This window comes from Linepithema humile, chromosome 1, assembly GCF_040581485.1.
Source record: "Linepithema humile isolate Giens D197 chromosome 1, Lhum_UNIL_v1.0, whole genome shotgun sequence".
NCBI lineage: Eukaryota > Metazoa > Arthropoda > Insecta > Hymenoptera > Formicidae > Linepithema > Linepithema humile.
The window spans coordinates 31,140,628-31,164,459 of record NC_090128.1 but is presented as its reverse complement, the minus strand read 5'-3'; the positions used below and the strand labels follow the sequence as shown (position 1 = coordinate 31,164,459).

General features: G+C 31.4%; 2 protein-coding genes, 1 long non-coding RNA gene and 1 pseudogene across 3 annotated transcripts in view; 3 read left to right on the top strand and 1 right to left on the bottom strand.

The window, feature by feature from the left end:
* LOC136997203 (uncharacterized) overlaps positions 1-23,832 on the bottom strand; it is a 228,001-nt gene that overhangs the window by 48,584 nt on the left and 155,585 nt on the right. The window lies entirely within an intron of this gene.
* LOC105679423 (protein takeout-like) lies at positions 4,996-7,036 on the top strand. Its single transcript, XM_012379453.2, has 3 exons — positions 4,996-5,173; positions 5,904-6,266; positions 6,414-7,036. The coding sequence occupies exons 1-3, from the start codon at positions 5,116-5,118 to the stop codon at positions 6,716-6,718; spliced, it is 726 nt and encodes a 241-aa protein (XP_012234876.1). The 5' UTR covers positions 4,996-5,115; the 3' UTR covers positions 6,719-7,036.
* On the top strand, positions 9,760-12,658 carry LOC105679422 (protein toll-like; annotated as a pseudogene).
* On the top strand, positions 12,601-14,257 carry LOC136996920 (protein toll-like). Its single transcript, XM_067352272.1, has one exon. The coding sequence runs from the start codon at positions 12,718-12,720 to the stop codon at positions 13,387-13,389; it is 672 nt and encodes a 223-aa protein (XP_067208373.1). The 5' UTR covers positions 12,601-12,717; the 3' UTR covers positions 13,390-14,257.

Here is a 23,832-nt window from a genome sequence, read left to right as displayed (position 1 = left end):
TTGATTTTGAATTTCATTAAGATAACTATATATAATAATTTACATAAAATATATATGGCACATGTAAAACTGTAAAAAATCATAATCTTTCAAAATATCATAAACAAATGTCAACTTTATCATTAAAACTTAAAAATTTGAAATTGAATTATATATTTCAGGTTTTAGAACTACACAATAATAATTTGTCAAGAATACATCCTGACGTGCTGAAGTTTTGGGAAAACTGTACCAATTTAATTCATTTGACGTTATATGAAAATCCGTGGGAATGCGACAGTGATGTTAGATTCTATAATTTTATTTATTCAAAAGCCGGAATAATCGACGATATATCTAAAATAATATGTCATAGAAAAAATACATCCATATCAGAAATGACCTGGGATTTTTGTCTGTTTGACAAAACAATGATTATAATTAGCATCTAATTATTAGCATTAGTGCAGCAATTGCTCTTATTGGTTTAATTATTGGTATTTTTAAGATAATTTATTCATCAGTTTGTTGCAGTATTAGAAGTAACGTACTATTCCATAATTATACAATCTAAAACAAAAAAAATACAAAAAATATAATAGAAGAGCATTAAGAGCCGTCGCAGGATGTTAGTGTTAAATTTTTAATTTTTCTTAAAGAAATTAATAAATTAATCTACAAGAAACAGTTAAATTGTACACCGATCTCAGATCAAAATACCTAAAGTGTATGAAATTTTAAGTACATTGTTCTCATATATCGAGAAATTTAATGTACGTATAGGAATTATTGGAAAGAAAGGAAGAGAGAGAAAAAATATCAAGGCGCGAGTGGCTAAAAAAAATAATACAGTTTTGCTGTGCATGCAGAAGTGCATGTCATCGTCACGTTCCATAAGAGGCGCGATGATGTATTTTGTCACGAGAATAATGCGCTTTTATGATGGTGCCACGTTCGCTTTATCATTGGCCGATGTCACAATATAGCGAAAAAATTCGATACACCAATGATGCGTTAGAGTTGCGTTATAGAATCGTTACGGGCGAGATGCAGTAGTTGTTATTGCAGCAAATTGAAGGCAATCTATTGAAGGCAAACAATTTGTTATTTCTTTCCTGTTATCGGATGGAAATAAAACGCATAAAAATAGTCAACTGCCAACAGGTAAGAAGTAGTAACTCGAACAGCATTATTGCTACATTACACTACTAGTGCAATTCGGTTGGTGTTATAAATGCGTCGAGTGCAGTCGCAAATGTTCCAGCGATATTGTTTTTTGAACTGAAACGTTGGAAATAAGCTAAAAGCGAAAATTTATGACGTATTCATAATATCATATTTGTCGCCATAATACTTCGAAGCATTTATCCGCTGAAGTGTATATTGAATTACATTTACATATATACATACATTAACCTTTTTATATATAATATTTTTATATACTGTATCTTGATGAATTGTTTGCGGAAATTCAAGAGAATGTAAAATTATTAACTGCATTTTATAATTTCAGCTAGGAATTATTCAAATCACTTTTTGATACTATAAAATTATCATTCTCGTGATAAAGCTGTTTATAAGATATTTTAAATTTTTCTCGATTTTTATATTGTATCTTTATTTCCTCATTAATTTTTTCAGCAATTGTTTTTTTTCCAGACTGCTGACCATAAAATTTATATAAATAACTCTAATGTTTTTCGAGACTTTTGTCATGTTGTTCAGCTCAAAGAAGATCTGAGATAAATATGGAAATCGCGCACCTAGTGATCGCATAGCAGTGGGACGTCCTTCTCACCGCGCGCGCTTTACTCGCGCGGATTCGCCGATCTTTTTTCGTTAATTACTCAGTACTTATTATGAAAATTAAAAAATGGTAAAGGACTTTTCTACTCGATTTGACCTCCTCTACCTGTATATGACCGGTGGGGCGATTATTGCCAGACACCCTGTATAATGTATTTATTATTTAAGTTAATTACATCAATTTATTAATTACATTATTCATAAATTATTTGCATTTAAATTAAATTGACATTTGTAATGCTTATGTAGATTTAGTTTGAGTATTATCGTATCTATTATCTATTATCTATTATAAAATGTTTTACGTAAGTTGTACATAAGAACTAAAAATATTTCGGTAAATATCGTTTTCTAGTAAAGGAAATGAAATATCAATATTAAAATTGACATGTCAACATATTAAGAAACAGGAAATTTAGCGCAATACACGTAACTGGGTTTACCCGATACAATACGTAGCAATATTTTTCTTTCTAGTTTTCATCCGTGTTTCATCGTGTTTTCGCATTTTATGTTAATGTCTTTAATATAAACGTTACATTATATCTCGTATTCTTAGTAGTAGATCTAATATGCTTATAAAGTTTTACTTTCAAAGTTGATCAAGCAGTTTCAAATATGCAGAGAGAAAATACATAATTTTTTAAAAATTATGTCATGTTTATAATTACATTGTGTGAGAATAAAATATTTATTTGGTAGAAATTTGTTGAATATGTATAAAATAATTTATTCTGTTCATAAACTATTTATTTTAATTATTATATATTATATTTTACAACTACTAATTCTAGTCAATAATTTTTTAGAAAATATCAATGTTACTGGATAATTTTCATATTAAAATTATGCAGTTTGCATCCTGAAATTCAGTTTAAAGTAGAAATAGAAAAAACAGAAATAAAAAAAAATTTATTTTTATTAACCATTTTGCATGTCAATAAATCATTTTGCATGTAAATTACTGTAGTTATTATATATTTAAAATAAATTTATTAGTATCTCGACATAATATAGAATACATAAAAAAGATATTTTTTACATCAGATAATCGGAAATTTTTTGAAACTGGTTTTTAAAACTTATTCAAACTAATCATGCTTCCTTTCGTTTTAAAAAATTATTTGTCCTTAATAAAATTCAAGATTAATCTAAATTGTCTCGCACAATATAATTTCAGCTCGTTCTATTAATCATTACATAGTTAAATATAACACAATAAATTTTTTTCAATAGAAAAAGTAACTGTCGCACGTTATTTACGCGTGATTATTGTTATTTTTTGGGTAGAATCCTACCAGACTGAAGAGGACTTATAAATTGAGCTGAAACGTTTCTGTATTCGTATCGCTTCTCTGAATTAATTTCTGATAAAAATCTTTAGCATCTCAGTATTTCGTTTTGATTCTTATAGTTTTTTTGTTAGTTTTTTTTTATTAGGTTAGCTTAGGTTATTGCATTTTAATTGATTTTTAATTTAACTTCTGAGTTTTATATTTATATTTACAAACATTATAGAGTTTATATTTATAAACATTAAGTACAAATTATTTTTTTAATATATGTAAAAAATTGAGACATGTTCAGTCATTAAGACTTTTACTTTATTTCGAAGTATTTAAAAATAATTTTATTTTCCATCAGCTGCCTTATTATGTACATTTTTTGATATTTTAATAACTTGTAAACAAGTGAAAAGTCGATTCCAATCGGAATGAGTGCAAGACGGGAACTTTAAGGTTACGTTCAATAAATTGCAAAAATATGATTTAATAAAAATTTTAGTATTCCAATGCTTAGGCTTTAACTAATTAATTATGAAATTATTAAATACAGTATTATTCAATACTGATAATAAATGTTTTTAATCATTTCACTGCAATTATGTACATTATCTTGCATTTTTATTTCTTGTAAGTAAATGATGAGATTGATAATAGCTCAAAGATATAAACGGGGATTGGTTGATCGCAAGATTGACTAGGCATTTTTTTATAAGCGTTATAAAAATTATTTAAGCAAATATCCTCGATAAATCTTATTTGCTTCTATATTATGATTTATTATGATTTATTATAAAAAGGCGTATCTCATGCTTTTTTAGATATGAAATACTCTGGAAAATGTTTTTTCTACCGATTATTCATTATTTACATAGTCTTTTCTTACGCAATCTAATAAAAAATAGAAAAAAATATAAATTACCCTTTACAAGCAAAATTTGCAAATGCATTTCTTATCACAAAAAGATATATAAAGTTTCTTTAATTTTATTTCCGCAATTTTTTAGTGCTGTGACATAGTGATATTTCTCGACTAAAATATTTTGTTTACAAAATTATACAGTTATGAAATTGATTTAACATAAATGCATTATTTATATTTTTATAATGTAATTTAAATAAATTTTTATCGGCATAGAGTATTTATTTGTGATTGTTGCGAGTCTTTCCGATCGCAACCGTAAGTTCGAGATCCGCTTGGGGAACGGGACGCACTGCTTAGAGGTGTGGAATAACTGGACGCAAACCTTGACTCGAACAATTTATTTAATCACTCACAAACTGCCAGGACGGTGTTAGATTTTCGTGAGCCGTGTACGGACACGGGGAAACGAGTCGGTATTCGGGTATCGTAAACTGAATCCGTCGCTGCTTGCGCGCGACTGTATTTATACAAATCGGCAATCAAGAGTTTTGTAATATTATTGATATGTTATTGTTGATATTTCTCGGATTGCTGATTCGTGTCACCTTGAATCCGAGGTTGTTTCTCTGCAGCCTCATCGTTATTCTTTATTTGCTAAATCATTCTTTCTTAGTATTTTATTTTGGTATTTAACTTAATTAACCTTATAGCGAGACGTTGTGTGTTACGACACACAACATGATATACATATGAATAGTTCTGCCAAAGTTTGTACTGAAATGTCTTTCCACGTGAAGAAAACTTACTTATAATGATAAAATATTATATTGATAAAATTTTCTTAATTCTAATTCTTGCTTTCTTTTTTTATTTCTGGTATGCGTTAATATATGTCGTGCACGACGATAATTAACGCATACTAATTTCTTTAATTTTGTCACAAAAATATTCAGCCGTGAACTTAAACAAAGTGAATTATAACGCAGTGCGAGAAAAAAAAACCGGTTATAAACCACTGACTGATATACGCAGTGCAGTATGCACATATATAAGCTTGATTTGATCGTGAATAGGTCAGTCTTTATTCGCTTTCGCTGTTTTTAAAATCGTATTCTTAGTCATTCTCATAACAGTCTTAGCAGGCGTTCTTGCATCGCGAGAAAAACTTTTGTTGTGTGAAAAATGTTTGCAATAGCCTTAGCTTTTGTAATTGTAACAACACATGTTGCGGCAGAAATACGTAAGTACATCTTTGTGTTTCTATCATAATATACGTTTTTCTTGTTATATTGCTTGGAAAAAATTGTTACATCTACTTGAAGCAAAAGACTGATCGCGTGATTGGAAAGAAACGTTTGACAAAATATCATTTTTTGATATGGATTATTCACCCGGATGTTACGAGGAAATGTAGCAATTTTAATATAATTAGAAACATTTTAATAATAATGCAATAACGCAATGACAATTTAAATATGACGTAAAATACGTGTTAGATGATATAACGCGAATGTAAAAAAGTATGATTAAGAAAAAAAGAGAATATAGTTCAAGTACAATTATCTTTTAATCAAATGTCAACTCTTGACAAAAAAATACAGAGAACTTATAAAAAAATGCAAAAAAGATCAACTAACACATAATAGCGTGTACGAGTGCAACAAATACATTTGCGTTCGCAATTTTCAACGATAAAAAATATACTCTAACAGTTAAATAATGAAAGTATTGAAAATTGCGTTTAAGAATCTTTTATTATTTGTTATCATTTATATAATTCATAAAATATCACACAGATAATGCAATATTATTAAAGATTTAGCATTGCATAAAATATTTGATATACCGATTACGTATCATAAAAATATTACGCATTTTAAAACATATTTTGCTCGTTTATACTTTATTTCCAATTTATTATTTTATTCCGTCTGTTACAAATTAATAACAATTATATAAATTTCTTGCAGCTTCATACATTCACGTGTGCGGTCGGAAAGATCCGAATCTCGAGAAATGCATATTGGACAACATTAATAATTTAAAGGGTAAAATCTGCGAAGGAATTCCGGAATTGGATATTCCGTCGAACGATCCGTTGTATCTTGACAAACTCGTTATTTCGGAATCAAATAGCGTGAAATTATATATGAAAAATACAGAAGTGAGCGGACTTTGCGATTTCACCATGAACAATTTTACTGTGAATCTCGACACTCTTCGTTTCGCTATTAAAATTTCATTTAATCGTATGTACATGAACAGCACATATGATTTTAATATTCGCATACTGGTGCCTATTGCTTATCAAGGAAAGGTTTATATTACTACAGGTATGTAAATTACAATACATTATATGAAATAATCGATTTTGCACTAGAATTAAATTAAAATTTATAAAAATCTATATTTAAATATTTAAAAAAAATGGAAATCTGAGTTTATTCCACTGAAATAATCAAACTGTGTTTTTTTTACAGGTAACGTAGATGCGGACGTAAACTTGAACTTCAAAATGATAACCAAAGGTGCCAAGAGATATATATATTTGTCGAAGATATTGCTAAATCTCGACATCAAAGATTTCGAAAATCATTATGAAAATATTGGGAATTTAGGACAATTACAGGAAATTATTGAGAATTTTATAGGGAATAATAATGAAGAGATTGTTAAAACTTTCAAGCCAGCTTTAGAAGAAGCTGTTTCTAAAGTGATTATCTCGGTGACCAATGATATAGTTAAACGTTTCACTTACGAAGAGCTGTTTCCTGAACGAACGTAAATCACACTAGGACTTTAAGGTCTATTGTCACGAGGTCATTTTGCATATTTTCTATTTTAATTGAAGAAACGAACTAAAACTGAATTTTACAATATTTTGGTGAGAGGCGATACAAATTTTACTTTTGCTAGTTAATGAATGTAGATACATTATGTAATCGTTGTTAATTGCTAGCATAACAATGCCAATTTGTACGCATTAGTATTAAAATATCTTTGTATTAGTTTGACAACATATAAATTTATAAAAATTATGTGCTAAGATATTTGATATCATAGTTAAAAAATTATTGAAAAATAAATATGTTATAATAAACAATTTTTCATCTCTTATTTAAGCTAATTGTAAGCAAATTTTACAACTCTGTTTGGTAACAAAATTGTATTACTTATGTATCAATAATATAAAAAGTCAATATTATTTTTTTTTGTTCTTTTTTATATCAAATAAACGTATTACTTTAAGCTAATGTTCACAGTTTCGAATATTGCGTGTGTTCAAAAGGGGAGGGTCTCAACTGCCTACATTCCCATTTGCCAACAGCTTCGTTTGCCCACAACATTTTGCCGACAGCTTCAATTGCCGACATTCCCGATTGCCTACAGAACGATTGCCTACAAGCATTATTGCGCACATTTAAAAATTAAAAATACAAACGTACGTTTGCACACAAGACATTATTGCACACATACACATTGCACACATGACATTATTGCGCACATACACATTGCACACATGACATTATTGCGTACATACACATTGCACACATGACATTATTGCGCACATACACATTGCACACATAATATTATTGCGCACATACACATTGCACACATGACATTATTGCGCACATACACATTGCACACATAATATTATTGCGCACATACACATTGCTCACATAATATTATTGCGCACATTTAAAAATTAAAAATACAAACGTACGTTTCACACAAGACATTATTGCACACATACACATTGCACAAATGACATTATTGCGCACATGCACATTGCACACATAATATTATTGCGCATATTCTTTCCATGCGAAACGAAGTTCAACATGGGTTTACAACTTTGTTTGTGAACAAAAAAAAAACAAATCTATCAGAAATGTTGCGGAACATACCAAGCTGTGCTTATGTGTGATACCCGTAGATAGAAATAATATTATTCAGCATTATTTGTCATCATTATTTTTCTATTACAGAAAAAAATCTAAAAACGGAGTTCAAAAACATTTGCAACCAATCTAGTGTAATGCAAGATGAGTAAACAGTATAAATTTTATTTTTATGAATCTATTCATATACATCATCTTCTGTTAATTATCAGTCACGTATGTAGTGTAGAATTTAACCGTATATTCGCGCTGTAGTAAATGCGTTTGCAAATGTGTAAGTTCTGCAATCGTTAAGAAATAAATATCGGCGGCTAACACAATATTTTTCGATTTATTGATGTAATTTATTATGAAGAATAATCGATTTCTGTTTTTCTAAACATTACTTCTTACTTGTTATAATATTTAAAGATTATAAAGAAGAAGATTAAAATTATTATCCACAAGAGTGACGTATATTTATGTCACTTAAGTAAACGATAAATAGCGTTTATTAATTTTACTATTTTGTTTCTATACAATTTACATACACAGTTAAGGCAGTTCCTACGATTTCTTAATTACTCAAGATTTATTTGAAATTTTAAGAAATAAATCTATCAAATGTCACGCAATATTTTAAAGTTTAAAAAATATTTTTTTTTTATGTAAATATTAAATTAATCTTTATATAATTATACATTTACTCAATAGTTTTTGTAGGTTAATCAGACGAAAATAAGTACCTGTCATAAAACATGTATCGTAATTCTGTTCATTGCTGTGACAAGCGTTTTTGCCATCAAATGTCCAACAAGCAACAAGTGTCAATGTATATATTTGGACTCGTCACTAGATTATATAAATTGTACAATGGATAATAATAATTCTGTTTTCAACATATATACTAAATTGCTGAAATAAGTGTACGTATTCATTAAATCATGAACGTTTCTTATTGATGTATACACATATCGCACACACGAAAAAAGTGATACAAATCAAGAATATCAAATTGTTCAGGAGAGAGAGAAAAGAAGAAATTGCGTTAAAAATAATGTTTTCTATTAATAACATCATAAATTATATTTTATCTTAAATTCTGTTGCAAGTTATAAATTGTCTGAAGAGAGCTTGATGTTACGGAACATATTTCACATGTCTTTACTTAGTTAAACAATAATTTTAAAATTAATTATTTACGGCAGTACTAAACATATCGGATTCACGCGGAAGGTATTTAAATTCAACTTCTATCACTTTTCTTAATTGAAAAACGATATATTTAGAACACAATTAGCACATAAAACAAAATTTGAAAAATTTTGACTTGTGTATTGCACTTTTCTTGCAAGTGTGCGATATATAATTTTAAAACTTTGAGTACTCACAATTAGTACTACTACAAAAATCTAAACCAAAGCTATAAAATTAAAAAACATCTTATATATGTAGATACATACAGATTTTTTGTCATATTGTTATAAATCAGAAATATTATAAGACATTGAATTATAAAGAAATGTAAAACTTTATACGATTACGTCATATCTTTATATTTAATAATATCTTTCGTAGAACAAAGTATTTTCTAAGAAAATTTTCTGTTCTATCTCTTTTAAAAAGTTCTTCAATGTCGCACTTACAACTATTTATTTAAAATTTTATTTTAAAAAGTAAAGTAATTTTGTATCAAATTCATGAAAAGTTTCACTAAGAAACTTTCTTTTTTTTTAACTTTTAGTTATTTAAATCAAATTGACATTAAAAATGTTTTTTCACATAGATCACCTGTATCAACTCAACAGACTTGTCAAATTTTAATTTTGACGTATGGAATATTACGTTGTTTGATAAGTTCGATTCTTATTGGACTTCTGACTACACGATATTGTTCAACGAGTGCAAGTTATCTACAAACATTAATGTGGTTAACATTGTGGGAATGCTAGGAGTCACAGACCTTAGGCATTTAGTTTTTAAATCAGACAAAAACTTGAACTTGACTTTGGAAAAGCATAATCTAAACGGCTTTGAAAATTTAAAACTTCTGGAAATAGAGAACTGCAACATATACCATATGGACAAAGATCTGTTAGCCGACTTGAAAAAATTGACCTTTCTCAAACTGTCGAACCACAACTTGAAACATTTCGCCGTTGAATTTTTTGATTCTACCACTGAATTAATTTGGCTCGATATAAACAATAACAATTTGAGCCGGATAGAGCCAACCACATTTGATGAGTTAAAAAATTTAAAACATTTGGAGCTACAAAATAATTTCTTAATCGAGCTTCCATCGGCTATTTTCGACAAACTTGTTGCTCTGCAATCGCGCTAAATGTTTCGGAGAATAATTTAAACAGATTACCAAAAGACATATTAGCAAAACTGTGGAAAACCTGTATTCGCTCGATGTTTCAAAGAATAATTTAAACAGATTACCAAGAGATATATTCGCAAAGCTGAAAAACCTTGACTATCTTTATTTACACAAAAACAATTTTATAACTCTGCAGAGAGATCTCCTACAAAACAATACAAAATTATCAGGCGTTGCTTTATTCAACAACCAAAGAAATTTGACTTTATTGGATAGATTTTTTAGCAATTTAACAAAACTAAAATATTTGAAACTGACGAATAATGGACTAGTCACATTACCAGAAAATCTCTTTTGGAGATCATCTTCGCTGAATGTGCTTATATTGAGTAACAATTACCTCCAATGTTTACCCATAAAAATATTCCGGGATTTGACAAAGTTAGCAGAGTTGTTCTTGAATTCTAATAATCTAGAAAATTTGCCCGATTATATTTTTTCAAATACCAGTCGATTAAGAGAATTAGATTTGTCAAATAATCGCATTTCTTCTATTTCCGGGTATGTTTAAATCGCTTTTATTATATGATTAATAATAATTGCTTACATGTTTTAGAATTTTGTTGATATAAAAATCTTTTTTATATTTCAGACAACTATTTAATGGATTAAACTCGTTGAAACAACTAAATATGGAACGAAATTGTTTAAGAACTATTTTCAATTATAGTTTTACTTTCTTAATAAATTTGAGGATCATCAAATTGTCTCACAATTATTTTACATTACAATCTAACTTGTCCGATTCGTATATCAATATCGCCTTTCTATAATTGTCATTCGCTGAATGAATTATATTTAGCTAACAATAGCATTTCAAAAATATTTAGAGATTGGATTTTGTGGCACAATTATCTTTGTATACTGGATTTCAGCTGTAACAATATATCTTCTATAAAAGTAAGTATTTGAAACAGCACCTTGAAAAGTGCTATATATAGGATGTTCTAAAGTTAAACGATTAAATTTCACCAGTTTGATCAAAAAGTAGAAATAAGAAAAAAATATTATATAAACATAGATCTAAAAACGTTTTATTATCACGTCAGATTGAAAAAACAGAAATTTATTAGCATTGTTCTATTAGACAACCTTTATTAATATTCTTTTGCAGCAACTCGAAAATTTTTATTACCGAAACCATATACAAAAATCATATTTGCGTACTCTTTCTTCGAGAATACTTGTTTCATTTTAATATAAAATTGTACTATGTAAAATTGTACTGATACAATGAAACTGAAACAATGATACCTAATTTTGAGATACAAATTAGCTCTTTCATCGAAACTGATTATCTTCAATGATTTTAAATAATAAACATACCTAGAATAAACTTATTAGATAAACATCGCCGACTACTCTAACATCGTAATGTATTAACAATCAATACGCTATATATTTGATATCTTTAATTATTTTAATAAATTTTATATTTCTAGACCTATATTTACATAATCTTTTTTATTTTATTTTTATTCATTGAACATATGACGAAGTTTTATTCTTTAATTTTCTGACACCATATATTAAATTAACCAAATTGTTTTTGAAGATGATAAATATATGACAATACCTTTTTCTTTAAATTTTAGACGGAAGATTTACTGTTTTCATCAAACGATATTATATAATGAATTTGACTTATAATAAGATACAGCATATTTTTTTACACAATGCCGAAAATATCATAAAAGAAAAAAGCAAAACTTATCGTAACGTAAAAATATTAGTGGAAAATAATCCATTAAATTGTGATTGTGATGTGTATGACTTTTTCCGTTATAACAAAGATGAAATGCCTAACGTTCAAAGTTATTTTGAGATAGAATTTGACAATTTAATTTGTCATAGACCAAAAAAATTGGAAAAAGTACGAATAAAAAACTTGACATCTCATTGTTAGCAATATTATAAACATTTAACCTGTATGATAAAAAACACAGATTCCGTTACTGTATGCCCCGAAAGGTGCGATTGTTTTATAAGGCCAGAGGATAAAACTTTCATATATGACTGTTCTTATAAAAACTTAACTAATGTGCCGCATGATATAAAGAAGGCTGATATTTCCCCGATTCGAAATTTAACAAAATCGATTGACACAATTTTGCATTTACATTTGAATTTTTCCCATAATCAGTTACCGCAAATACCAGACTTGAAGAAATTAGGACTCAAATCAGTTAATAAACTTTCTTTATCTTACAACATTATATCTCATATTTCTTTAAGTGAATTACCGACAACATTGGAGGTGTGTAATGCAATTGTATTTTATCCACAAAATAATTTATATAAAATAAATTTTACCATTAAAATTTGAAATTAATATTCATATTTCAGGTTCTGGAACTACACAATAACAACTTATCAAGAATAGATTCAAATGTACTGGGGTTTTGGAAAAATTCTACCAATTTAACTCGCTTGACGTTACATGAAAATTTGTGGGAATGCGACTGTGAAGCTAGAGATTTTTATAATTATATTCATTTAAAGTCCGACATAATCAACATGTCTAAAATAACATGTCACAGAAAGTGTACTTCCATATCAAAAATGACCTGGGACGATTTTCGTCCATCTAACATAACAGTGATTATCAGCATTAGTGCTGCAATTGCTCTTATTGCATTAATTATTGGTTTAATTTTTGGTTTGTATTACAAATACCAAACACATATTAAAGTATGGCTATTTGCGCATCAGTGGTGTTTATTCTTTGTAACAGAAGAGGAATTGGATAATAACAAATTGTACGACGCATTTGTGAGCTTCTCGCACAAGGATCACGATTTTATAGTGGACGAGTTGATATCGAAGCTAGAGAGTGGCCCAACACCGTTCAAATTGTGTCTTCATTATCGAGATTGGTTAGCAGGCGAATGGATACCGGATAATATTGCTAGATCTGTGGAGAATTCTAGACGAACGATAGTGGTACTGTCGCCAAATTTTTTGAAGAGCATCCGGGGAAAAATGGAATTTCGGGTTGCTCATCGTCAAGCGTTAAACGAAGGTCGGACGCGAGTAATACTGATCTTGTATGGTGACATCGGGCCTACAGATAATTTGGATCCTGAACTGAAAGCGTACATATCTATGAACACGTACATTCAATGGGGAGATCCTTGGTTTTGGGATAAATTAAGATACGCGCTGCCGCATCAAATTCAGACGACCTAAAAATAATCCCCCTCATCGGGAAATTTTCGAGAATTGTAAATTATAAACGTATAAAAATAATAAGGAGCTCATTCACTGAATTTGCTAAGGCACTTACGATTACTTAATCGAATATGAACTGATTTTTACTATAATTTTTAGCTATGAATATGAATTATGAAATTGATACAACTGCAAGTAAAAAATTATTTTCTATAATACACAAAAAAAAGAGAAGATTTGACAGCGAGTAAAAATGATAAATATGATTTATTACAAATATTTTCATGAGATAAATATTACGATTATTATGAATATTTAAAACTAAATATTATCCCATAATTTATACAACCTAGTAATACAGCCTTAAACAAAATCAATACAATTTTGCTATGTATGCGGAAGATTATCACTGTCCGTTTGAAATTCTGTGGGACCCGAAGCATCAAGCAAAACGTAAGCTTCTCGGTAAAAAGTCACTCTATCATAAGAAATAATATATATAATGTATGCAGAAGAAATAATATATATACATATTTAATGTATGCAGTAGTTTTTAAGAAATATGTAACGTATTTACATAAATATTTAAGGTATAAATAAAAAGAGATATTCAAACTCTATAATATTGAATCTGACCTGAACTTCTTCTAAAATTAAGAAAATCTATTCATGAGTAAATAAAACATGCTTTTTTACAGATTTTCGAAAATATATTAAAGCAGCTAGCATCGCAATTACAGTTAGTACTATGCCAGCTACTGTTCCAGCTGTAAGTACGATTCATCGTGAGATCGTTATAGTAAAATATGGGAAGTAGAAAGTAACTAACTAAAAAAAAAATTTATTGTAAAATTTATTTGTAGCAAAACATCTTTACAAATAAAATTTCAAAAAAATAGACTTTGTTCTTATATATTGCTTTATTTAACATCTAAATATTTTAATCAAACTTGTCTTACTTTGTCTTGCCACTTGTCTTTAGTTCTTATTAAATTAAATGTTGCTGTAATCTTCACGTAATTAGATGTCTCATTTTTTAAATTTAAAATGAAAAATTGAATATTCCAAAAACCTATTTACCAATAACCTATATTTTTTGTATGTCATATGTTTACAAAATATTTTTTAAAAATATAAAAGAGAAATAATAGAAAAGTGGAAAAGAAAATGCAACAAAAGAAAAAAATCGGAACAGTATTCGCAATTACTTGAAATCAATCTACATCGGATCTGTCAAGGAGTGACAATTCTCCAACTTTATTGGGGACGTAAGCTCAAATTATGGTCAACCGCATAACGGATTGTGGTTGACGGTGTGATTTAGAAGTACAGTGGCATGCAAAAATTTCTGACCAGTGATATTTTGTATTATAATTTATAAAAAAAAGCCTAATAAAGTTTTATTAGACTTTTTTTTAACTTAGAGATCACAAAATATCACTGGCCAAAAACTTTTGCACGCCACTGTATATTGTTTAGAAGCGTAAAAGTCTCTTTGTCTTGCGTGAAACAAGCACCGACAGTCTCTTTCTCGTTACCGTTTCGTTTGCCGTTTCGTTTCGTTACCGTTACCGTTTCTTTTTGAAGATACCGATTGCTACCGTCTTTCTTACGATACCGTTTTCTTACCGTTTTTGTCGCGTTATCACCGTATCGGAAGTACCGTGGGTGAATGTCCGCGGACGGATTTTGCTCGGGAACGTTCTCCGCGAGACCGCTGTTACCGCCAAGTTAGCGTCTCGGCGAGAAACGTGAAAGCCCGCGAAAATAACCGTTCCGCGACATCTCATTTCTGGCCGTTAGGCTACCGTCGTTCAAAGTATATTTATTTGGCCTTCACCGGCCATGTCGAATGGTCGTAATATAAGTCATTTGTTTTGCTGGATATCGTCGGATCAGCTGCGAATTATCGTGATCTCGTTTCCGAAATTTCATGTAGCTATCGAAATCTGTTCTGTTACCAATTGATTGGGCGAATGGCCTTACTACCGTATTAAACTATTTCCGCCGTATCGGCTCAGGCCGAACGATATACGCATCTTTAACCTTGTAACCAAATCATTGAAATACATTATTGTTAAATTTTAATTATTGAGTTGTCCTTGTGTTCGTCTCTCACTCCAGATATCTAACGTCAAATAAAAGAACTGCGCCCCTCTGCCATATACTGAGCGGGGAGCGGCCGAGCATTTTAGAGAACTGTTGAAGTTACTGATACCGCGGTGCGATTACTCGCACCTGGCGCCCATTTCCGGTTACCGATATCGCGTGAGTTACCTTGCTCCCGAATTTTGTGGAGTACCGCGAGTTACCGAATCGTGCAGTTATTGCCGATTTCGCGAGTTACCTTGCTCCCGACGAGCGTGGAGTACCGCGAGTTACCGAATCGAGCATCTATTTCCGATACCGTGAGTTACCGAATCGAGCATTTATTGCCGATACCGCGAGTTACCGAGTCGTGCATTTACTGCCGACGCCGCGTAAGTTACCTAACTCCCGAAGATCGTGGAGTACCGCGGTTACCGATTTTCATTGGGCGTGCTCCCTCGGATCTGGCGTGATTCCGAGGCTAGTTCACGTCGCAATGGTTAACACAATAACTACGATGGCTACAGAACTAGTGACCATAGGATAAATAAATGTTGGCTTTTTGAATTGCACAACATTACTTTCTTCTAATTCCTTATTAATTTCTTTTATTTCTCTTCCTAAGTCCATGAGTTCCTTAGGGCTCTGAATGATTTTCTTTAATTTTATTGGTCTGATTGCCTCCTCGGGCTTATTTATGACCGTCTCTTTTATTAGAGTTAAATTAAATTTCGGCAAAAAGGCTTGAATGCTAGTGTCGCTTGTTGACGTTAAAGTCCTGATGGTCATGTCCGTCGTAATTATTTTACAATTATTTACTAATGTAATTCTACCTGTGCGTTCAATTTTGATTCGCATATCCCTTTTATTTTTGCACTGTATAATTATTTCCTGTTCTTTATTAGTTGAATACAGCCACGAATTTTCTTTGCTTAGAGCTATCCAAATCGTTTGGTTAGATTTAATATATCTAACGTTGCACGCATTTTCTTTCGCTAGTCTCGCGTACAACTGTACTTCACAGAGTGCTCTCGAATTTATAGAGTATACTGGACTGTCTGGTTTACAAATATACTGATTTACGATTTTTACACACTTACTTAAATTTTCTACCGTCATGGTTACATAGGAGGGTAATTCCAGATTAACGGCAATTACATGTTGGTTTATTTCCATAAAGGTAAATAGTTCGCCATGGTTATGGACAGGTAGAGAAATTATCTTTATTGACTTATACTTAGGATAAGATACAAGTGGAAATCTTAATATAGTGTACACAGTGTCGTTCGCATAATACGCGTTAACAGTGGTCAATTTTTCTAGTAACGGTCATCCATTATTTTCGAGGGCAAAGGGGAAGTGCGTTCCTTGAGGCAAGTGTGGCGTTATCGCTCGCAATTCGCTAAAAATTTGCTCTACCGGAACTAACCTAGGGTGTATAATTCCGTGTGTAGCGTAAGACAAGTAGTCATATACGTTCTGTACGTCACGCTGTAAATCGATTAACATTTTGTTAATAATAGTGCAATATTCGTTTATTTTTTCGCTTTTAATAATTAATAATGTGCCGTTGTAGATACGCTTATCTAGATCGTATAATCTTTCGTTATTCTGTTCAATAGTTTCTTCTAAATCACTGACATGCGCTATTGTAGTATTTAATATTTTTAATTGGTTATGCGTTACGTGCGTAAGCGTCTTTTGGTTACTTTGTATTAGCATCAGTTGTTCGTTTATTTGTTTTTCATCGTCGGCGTCCATAGTGCCGAATAGCGATTTAGCTAGCGAACCTATTCCGTTAATCAGTCCGCGCTTTCTGTTTGATGAATCCTTATAGATACTGTTTAATCTGTCTATTAGTGCAGCTAATCTAACTTTATCTTTCTTTATTAATTCTAACAGATTCGCGAATTTGCTTTTCTCTGGACGAGTAGGATGTATCGTGTCCCGCGCGCTTTCGGCTCGCTCAACCTATTCTCTGATATGCTCATGGCGCTGACCTAACGACGATATTTTGAGTTTGATCACTAGTTTCCAGGTAGAGTCTATAATGTTCAGGTCTCCAATCTCCTCGAAATATAACCCAGGCTCTTGCTGGAATCGGTCCAAGGTGACGGGTAGGTCTGTCTCTGGTTGCGTCGCAAGCGCTTCCCGGAGAATTAGATGCCTATTATCAGGTGATTATAAAGTTACATTAGATATGAGTAAGCATTTTTTTTTTTTTTTTTTACCGGTGGGTTGTTAGAGAACGAGTGGCGCGTTGCTTAATACTGTTTCGACTCGCGAAGATGAACGAAACCTTCCTTGTCGAGTCTGATTTGATTGCGGGAACGCGGCGTGTATTTCGCCTCCGTCTACCGCAGAAGCCTTTCCCACTCCGCAAAGACCTGGTAGACGTGACAGCGAAGTTTGAGGGGGAGTTGCCCCCAAGTATTCTCCGGGGTTTTTCCGGTTTGGCGTACCGGTAGCGCATATGATAAAGTGCATGGAGAAACAAGGGGAGGCGGAGAGGTAAGTGTTTATTGTTCCACAAATAATTTTAAACAATTCGCATGAACGACCATGCTTTTCCTCCCCGCTTTTATAGTGTAATTCACGTCGGATTTTTGTTTAATTATTGTATGCGGTCCTCTCCATAAAGATTCTAATTTCTTAGAGCGTCCGCGGCGCAGTGCTTCATCGTATAGCAATACCTTGTCGCCTGCTCTAAACGTGCTTATATTAGCCTTTTTGTCGTAGCATTCTTTCGATTTTACTTTCTCCTCTTGCATGTTTGCTTTTGCTACCTGGTGTGCTGCGCGCAATCTTTTTTTGAACTCGGATACGTAGTCATCATACGTATACGTTAATTTCGGTGGACATGTCAGGGCCGTAGGGAGCGTAACCTGGTGTCTGTACAACAGTTCAAATGGCGTATAACCTGTCGCTGTATGTGGTGTAGTATTGTATGTGAACATCGCGTAGGGCAGCCATTCGTCCCAATCGGTCTGATCTCCGTTTATGTAGTGTCGCAAGTACTCAGCTAGTGTCCTGTGCAATCTTTCAAGCGCGCCGTTACTTTCCAGGTGGTACGCGCTTGTACGAATCTTCTCAATTTTTAACAGTTTGCAAGTGCTCTTAAACACTTCGCTCATAAAATTCGTTCCCTGGTCGGTGAGAATTTTATCAGGCACTCCATATTCCAAAATTATTTTTGTAACAAATGCCTTCGCTACTGTACCAGCTTCCTGATTTTCGATGGGCATTGTCTTGCTCAGTTTCGTGAAATAATCTTGGAATGTTAGTACGTATTTGTTTCCGGTTAGAGTTACGGTTAACGATCCAACTATATCTAGTGCGCATTTTTCGAATGGCCTATCCGGAATATCGGTAATAATCATTGGCGCTCTACTTCGCCGTTTTAATTTATTCTTTTGGCAATGCTCGCATTTGGCAATGTATTGTTCTACGTCTTTTGTTAACCCTCTCCAATTGTGAGTTAAACGGATTCGATTTATGGTGCGTTGCACGCCTTGATGTCCGCCTATCGGTGCATCATGATACTCATATAGTATTTGCTGTTTCTCTTCCTCTGTGTATCTTTTTATCTCTTTTTCGCTATCTCTTTCTTCTTCCTCTTCGTCACTCTCTTTCTCCTTGTCGATTATATGTATATCGTGAGCGACGTTGCGACTTAGTGCGTCAGCATTTGTATTGTATTTTCTGGCTTTGTGTACGATTTCATAGTCGTACTCTTCCAGTTTTAGTCTCCATCTAATTAGACGAGATCCTGGATCGGTCACGTTAAACAACCAAATTAGCGGTTTATGGTCGGTGACAATTTTAAATTTGGTCCCGTATAGGTACGGTCGAAAATGTTTGACCGCCCACACAATCGCGAGTAATTCTTTTTCCGTCGTGTTATAATTTTGTTCCGCATGAGAAAGAATTCTGCTAGCATAAGTTATTGGTCGGTCTTGTCCTATTACTCCTTGTGACAAGATACCTCCTATCGCGAAATCCGATGCGTCGGTTGTCAGTATAAATTCATCGTTAAAATTTTGATACTGCAAGACGGGAGCGGTAATTAGTTTTTCTTTTAGATTGTCAAAAGCTTCTTGCTGCTCTTGTGTCCACTCGAATTTTATTCCCTTTTCAGTCAATTTTGTGAGTGGTTTGACTATTTTCAAAAAATTTTCGATAAACCGTCTATAATAGCCCGCCAGTCCTATGAATGATTGCACATCCTTGACTCGTTTTGGCGTAGGGAAATTCTTTACTGCTTGGATCTTTCCAGGGTCAGGCATAATTCCGTGTTCGGTAATTATGTGTCCTAAATATGCCACTTCTTTTATAAGAAATTCACACTTGTCCGGCTGTAATTTCAGATTATTGTCGCGTATTTTTTGTAATACTTCTAATAGTCGCCGGTTGTGGTCTTCTAAACTAGCGCCGTATATCACGATGTCGCACAGTGGTATATGAGCAAAAAAAAAATATATTTTTCAAATATTTTTTACTAGGTTTATTTCTGGTATAATTAAGTCTAAAAATGTAGCTTTTTTATCTTATAAAAATAATCTTATATGTTAAAATTTTAATCTCCAAAATTTTTTTCAAAGATGTGGTGATGCAGCAGTGGTATTGCAGTTATCCTGCACGCCGATTAAGTGGTTTCTCAAAACCGACTATCATAAACACCGCTCCAGCATCACCATTTTGTAAAAAAAAAAAAAAAAAAAAAATTTCTGTATACTTTAAGATGTGTATAATAATAAACTTATAACAGATTTAATATTTATTTAATAATTTTTTCTAAAAAAAATTGCCAAAAATAACATTGATTTTTCAGGTTTAAAGTAGTGTAACCCCTTAAACATTTAAAGTTTTCTACATTAGCTCCGTTTACCTTCGACCTATTTTTTTTTCTAGATATTCCTTATATCTTTACAAACACATAAAAAAAAGTTTGGCTGCGCTTAATTGCGCCATTTCGTCTTTTGAGGCAGGAAAGCTAATGTCTAATTATCTTTTCAAGTACTAACTATTTTTTCAAAAAAACAGGATCTCCTTAGCAACTATATAATAAAAACATCTTACTCTAATTGATATTGTAAGGTTTTTTTCTATTCCTACAATATAACCTTTCGCGACATCATACATTTGCCAATTATCAAGCTATACACACGTATACTTCGTTACCTTATATTCACATAAATGGATACTATTTCTATAAATCATAATATCTTATGCGATTAATTAATAAAATGTAGTCAACAAGTAAACAATTTAAAAAATTTTTTACATTAAAACTATTCGAATTTTGATGAAAATCAGATCAAACAAATTTTAAATCAAATTAGAAAACGTTTTATTTCAAAATTTAAAATAAAGTGGCAGAATTGTAGCAGAAAAAGAGATAGATTTTTGGATAATAATCGTAAATGGTTAAAAGAAGTATTTGTTGTAAAAGTTAATAAAATAAAAGGTAAGTATATCGATGGGAGAATTAGTAACAACAAGAGAGAATTAGTAATAACAAGTATTTTCGTTTTTTTAGAAATAGAAGATACAAAAGATGTAGCACATGCAAAGCAAAAATCTTCGTCAATGGGTCGACCGAGTAAAAAATTCAGCGAGTGTTGTGATCGCGGTAAAAGATACAAAGTTCAACAGCTTCAAGAATTATATCCCAAGGAGCAAATACAAGCAGCTGCTAAGAGAATTCAAACTACTGATCCAAAGAAAAAATACCAAAAATATATGGATTTAACAAAGGCCTTAGCTATTTTGATGGATGCAGAATTATCGAAGCACCAATATAAAGTAATTAGAAATGCTCTTAAGGATTATGGATGCGATGTTTTTCCTCCATATTATTTATTATTAGAAGAAAAAAAGAAATGTTATCCCGAGCACGTGACAATTACGGAAACCTCTGCGAAAATTGAATTACAAAGTCTCATGGACCATACAGCAAAAAGACTTATTGCAACTAAAAGTCAAGAGGATATAACGACAATTTCGAGTGAATTGACACTAGTGACTAAATGGGGCTGTGATGGTTCACAGCAAAGCCAATATCATCAAAAATTTACGGAAGATATAGAGAAAGATGTCTCTGATACTAACCTATTCATGGTTTCTATGGTACTCTTGGTGTTACAATCAAGCACAAATGAAAGGATTTGAGAGAATACTCGACCATCATCCACAAGATACTGTAGACCGATTCAATTTGAATTTGCTAAGGAAACTCGAGAAAAAACAGTTCAGATAGTGTAAGAGATAGAAGAAAAAATTAGAAATTTATAACCAAGTACTATATTAATTTACGGAAAAAATATAAAGATTGCCCACAAACTAATTTTTACAATGCTTGATGGGAAGTTGCAAATACTGTGACTGAAACAAAATCTACCTTAAGTTGTTATATTTGTAAAGCAACACCCAAAAAGATGAATAATTTAAATAATTTAAAAACAAAACTCCCATATAAAAATACTTATAGTTTAGACCTGTCACCTTTGCACGCAAGGATTAAATTCATGGAATGCGTTTTACACATAAGCTATAATTTATTTTTTCAAAAGTGGTCCACAAATGACAAAACAAAAATAGAAAAAATTACAAATAAGCAAAAGATTCAGGAAGAATTTCGAAAAAAATGGGTATTAGAGTTGACATGGTAGAGCAAGGAGCGGGAACCTCTAATACCGGAAACACTTCCCGTCGATTTTTCCAGAATTTTGAATTAGTAGCGAAAATAACTGGAGTAAAGGTTGAATTAATCAAGCGTTTTGCAGTAATTTTAGAAGTTATAACTTCTGGTGTTGCAATAAATGCAGAAAAATTTGGGAGTTATGCCTTGAAAACAGCAAAATACTTTGTGGATAATTATAACTGGTATTATATGCCAGTCACTGTACACAAGGTACTTTTACATGCAGAAGAAATAATTCGTGTTGCTACATTACCAATCGGATGTTTATTAGAAGAAGCTCAAGAAGCTCGTAATAAAGACTATAAACATTATCGCTTTTCACATTCTAGGAAATATAATCATGTAGTATCAAATAAGGATGTTTTACATAGACTATTAGTGAGTTCTGATCCTTATATATCTAAATTAAAAACAACAATAACAAAAAAGACTTTAGAAATGACTCAAGAAGCTCATAAATTCGTTTTAAAATATTAAGAACAAAAATGTTATTTTTTTTACTTACAATATCATTTATTTTATTTTATTTTATAAATATTTAAACTTTGTTTTTAATTTAGTTTGTTTATATATATATATATATGTATATATATATATATATATTGCAATTTTAATAGTTTATAATTTATAGTTTAATTTATAGATTAATTTATAATTTATAGTTTAATAATTTAATAGTTTTATAGTTTAATAGTTTAATAAGTTTTTAAAATAAATAGGTTTTAAATTTTGACTCGGGTAGTACGAGTGAGAATAAAATTTATAAACACTTGTTTATTCTCCTCCAAATTTTTATAATTAATAGTTTAATAATTGTCGTATTTTTAATTGATATTATTGTTTTGTTTTTAAGATTAGACATCTAACTTTCTTCTATAAAATATTGAATTGCAATAAATTTAGTATTTTAAAAATTATAAACTTTTTTCCGGGAACACTGAAATTTTGCCCACTGTGTGTCGTCTAAATATACCAGACACCGTATTCCTTGTATGCCCGCCAGAATAGTATTCATTAATCTTTGAAACGTTGCTGGGGCATTTTTTAGCCCGAACGGCATCCGATTAAATTCATAATGCCCGTAGGGCGTTGAAAAAGCCGTTTTTTGCTTATCTCTTTCTGCCATGAGTATTTGATGATAGCCCGATGCCAGATCTAACGTTGTAAAATATTTTGAATTCCCTGGTTGGTCCAAAATATCTGTTATATTTGGCAGTGGAAAAGAGTCTCCGACTGTTAGGTCGTTTAATTTTCGGAAATCGACCACGATTCGCATTTTAGGTTTTCCCGAAGCGTCTGTTTTCTTCGGTACCACCAAAAGTGGTGCGTTCCATTGACTCGAGCTTGGACGTACGATATCGTTTTTTAACATTTCCTGTACCTGTCTATTTCCTTCGGCCTTATGCTTCTCCGGCCATCTATATGGTCGCGTATTCGCGGGTGCCGTACCGGCTCGAGTTACGATCTCGTGTTGCAGTGCCTCGGTGCAGGTCAGGGGTTCTTTGTCCAAATGGAATATGTCACTGTATTCTTCGCAGATTGCCAATATTGCTTTTTCTTCTTTGCAATTCATATGCTCGGTCCTTATTAACTTCTTTGTTTTTCCAATGCGCGATAAAAGTACTGTATTCTCCTCCTCGCATTTTCCGGTGGTTAAGATTTGTGCTTCC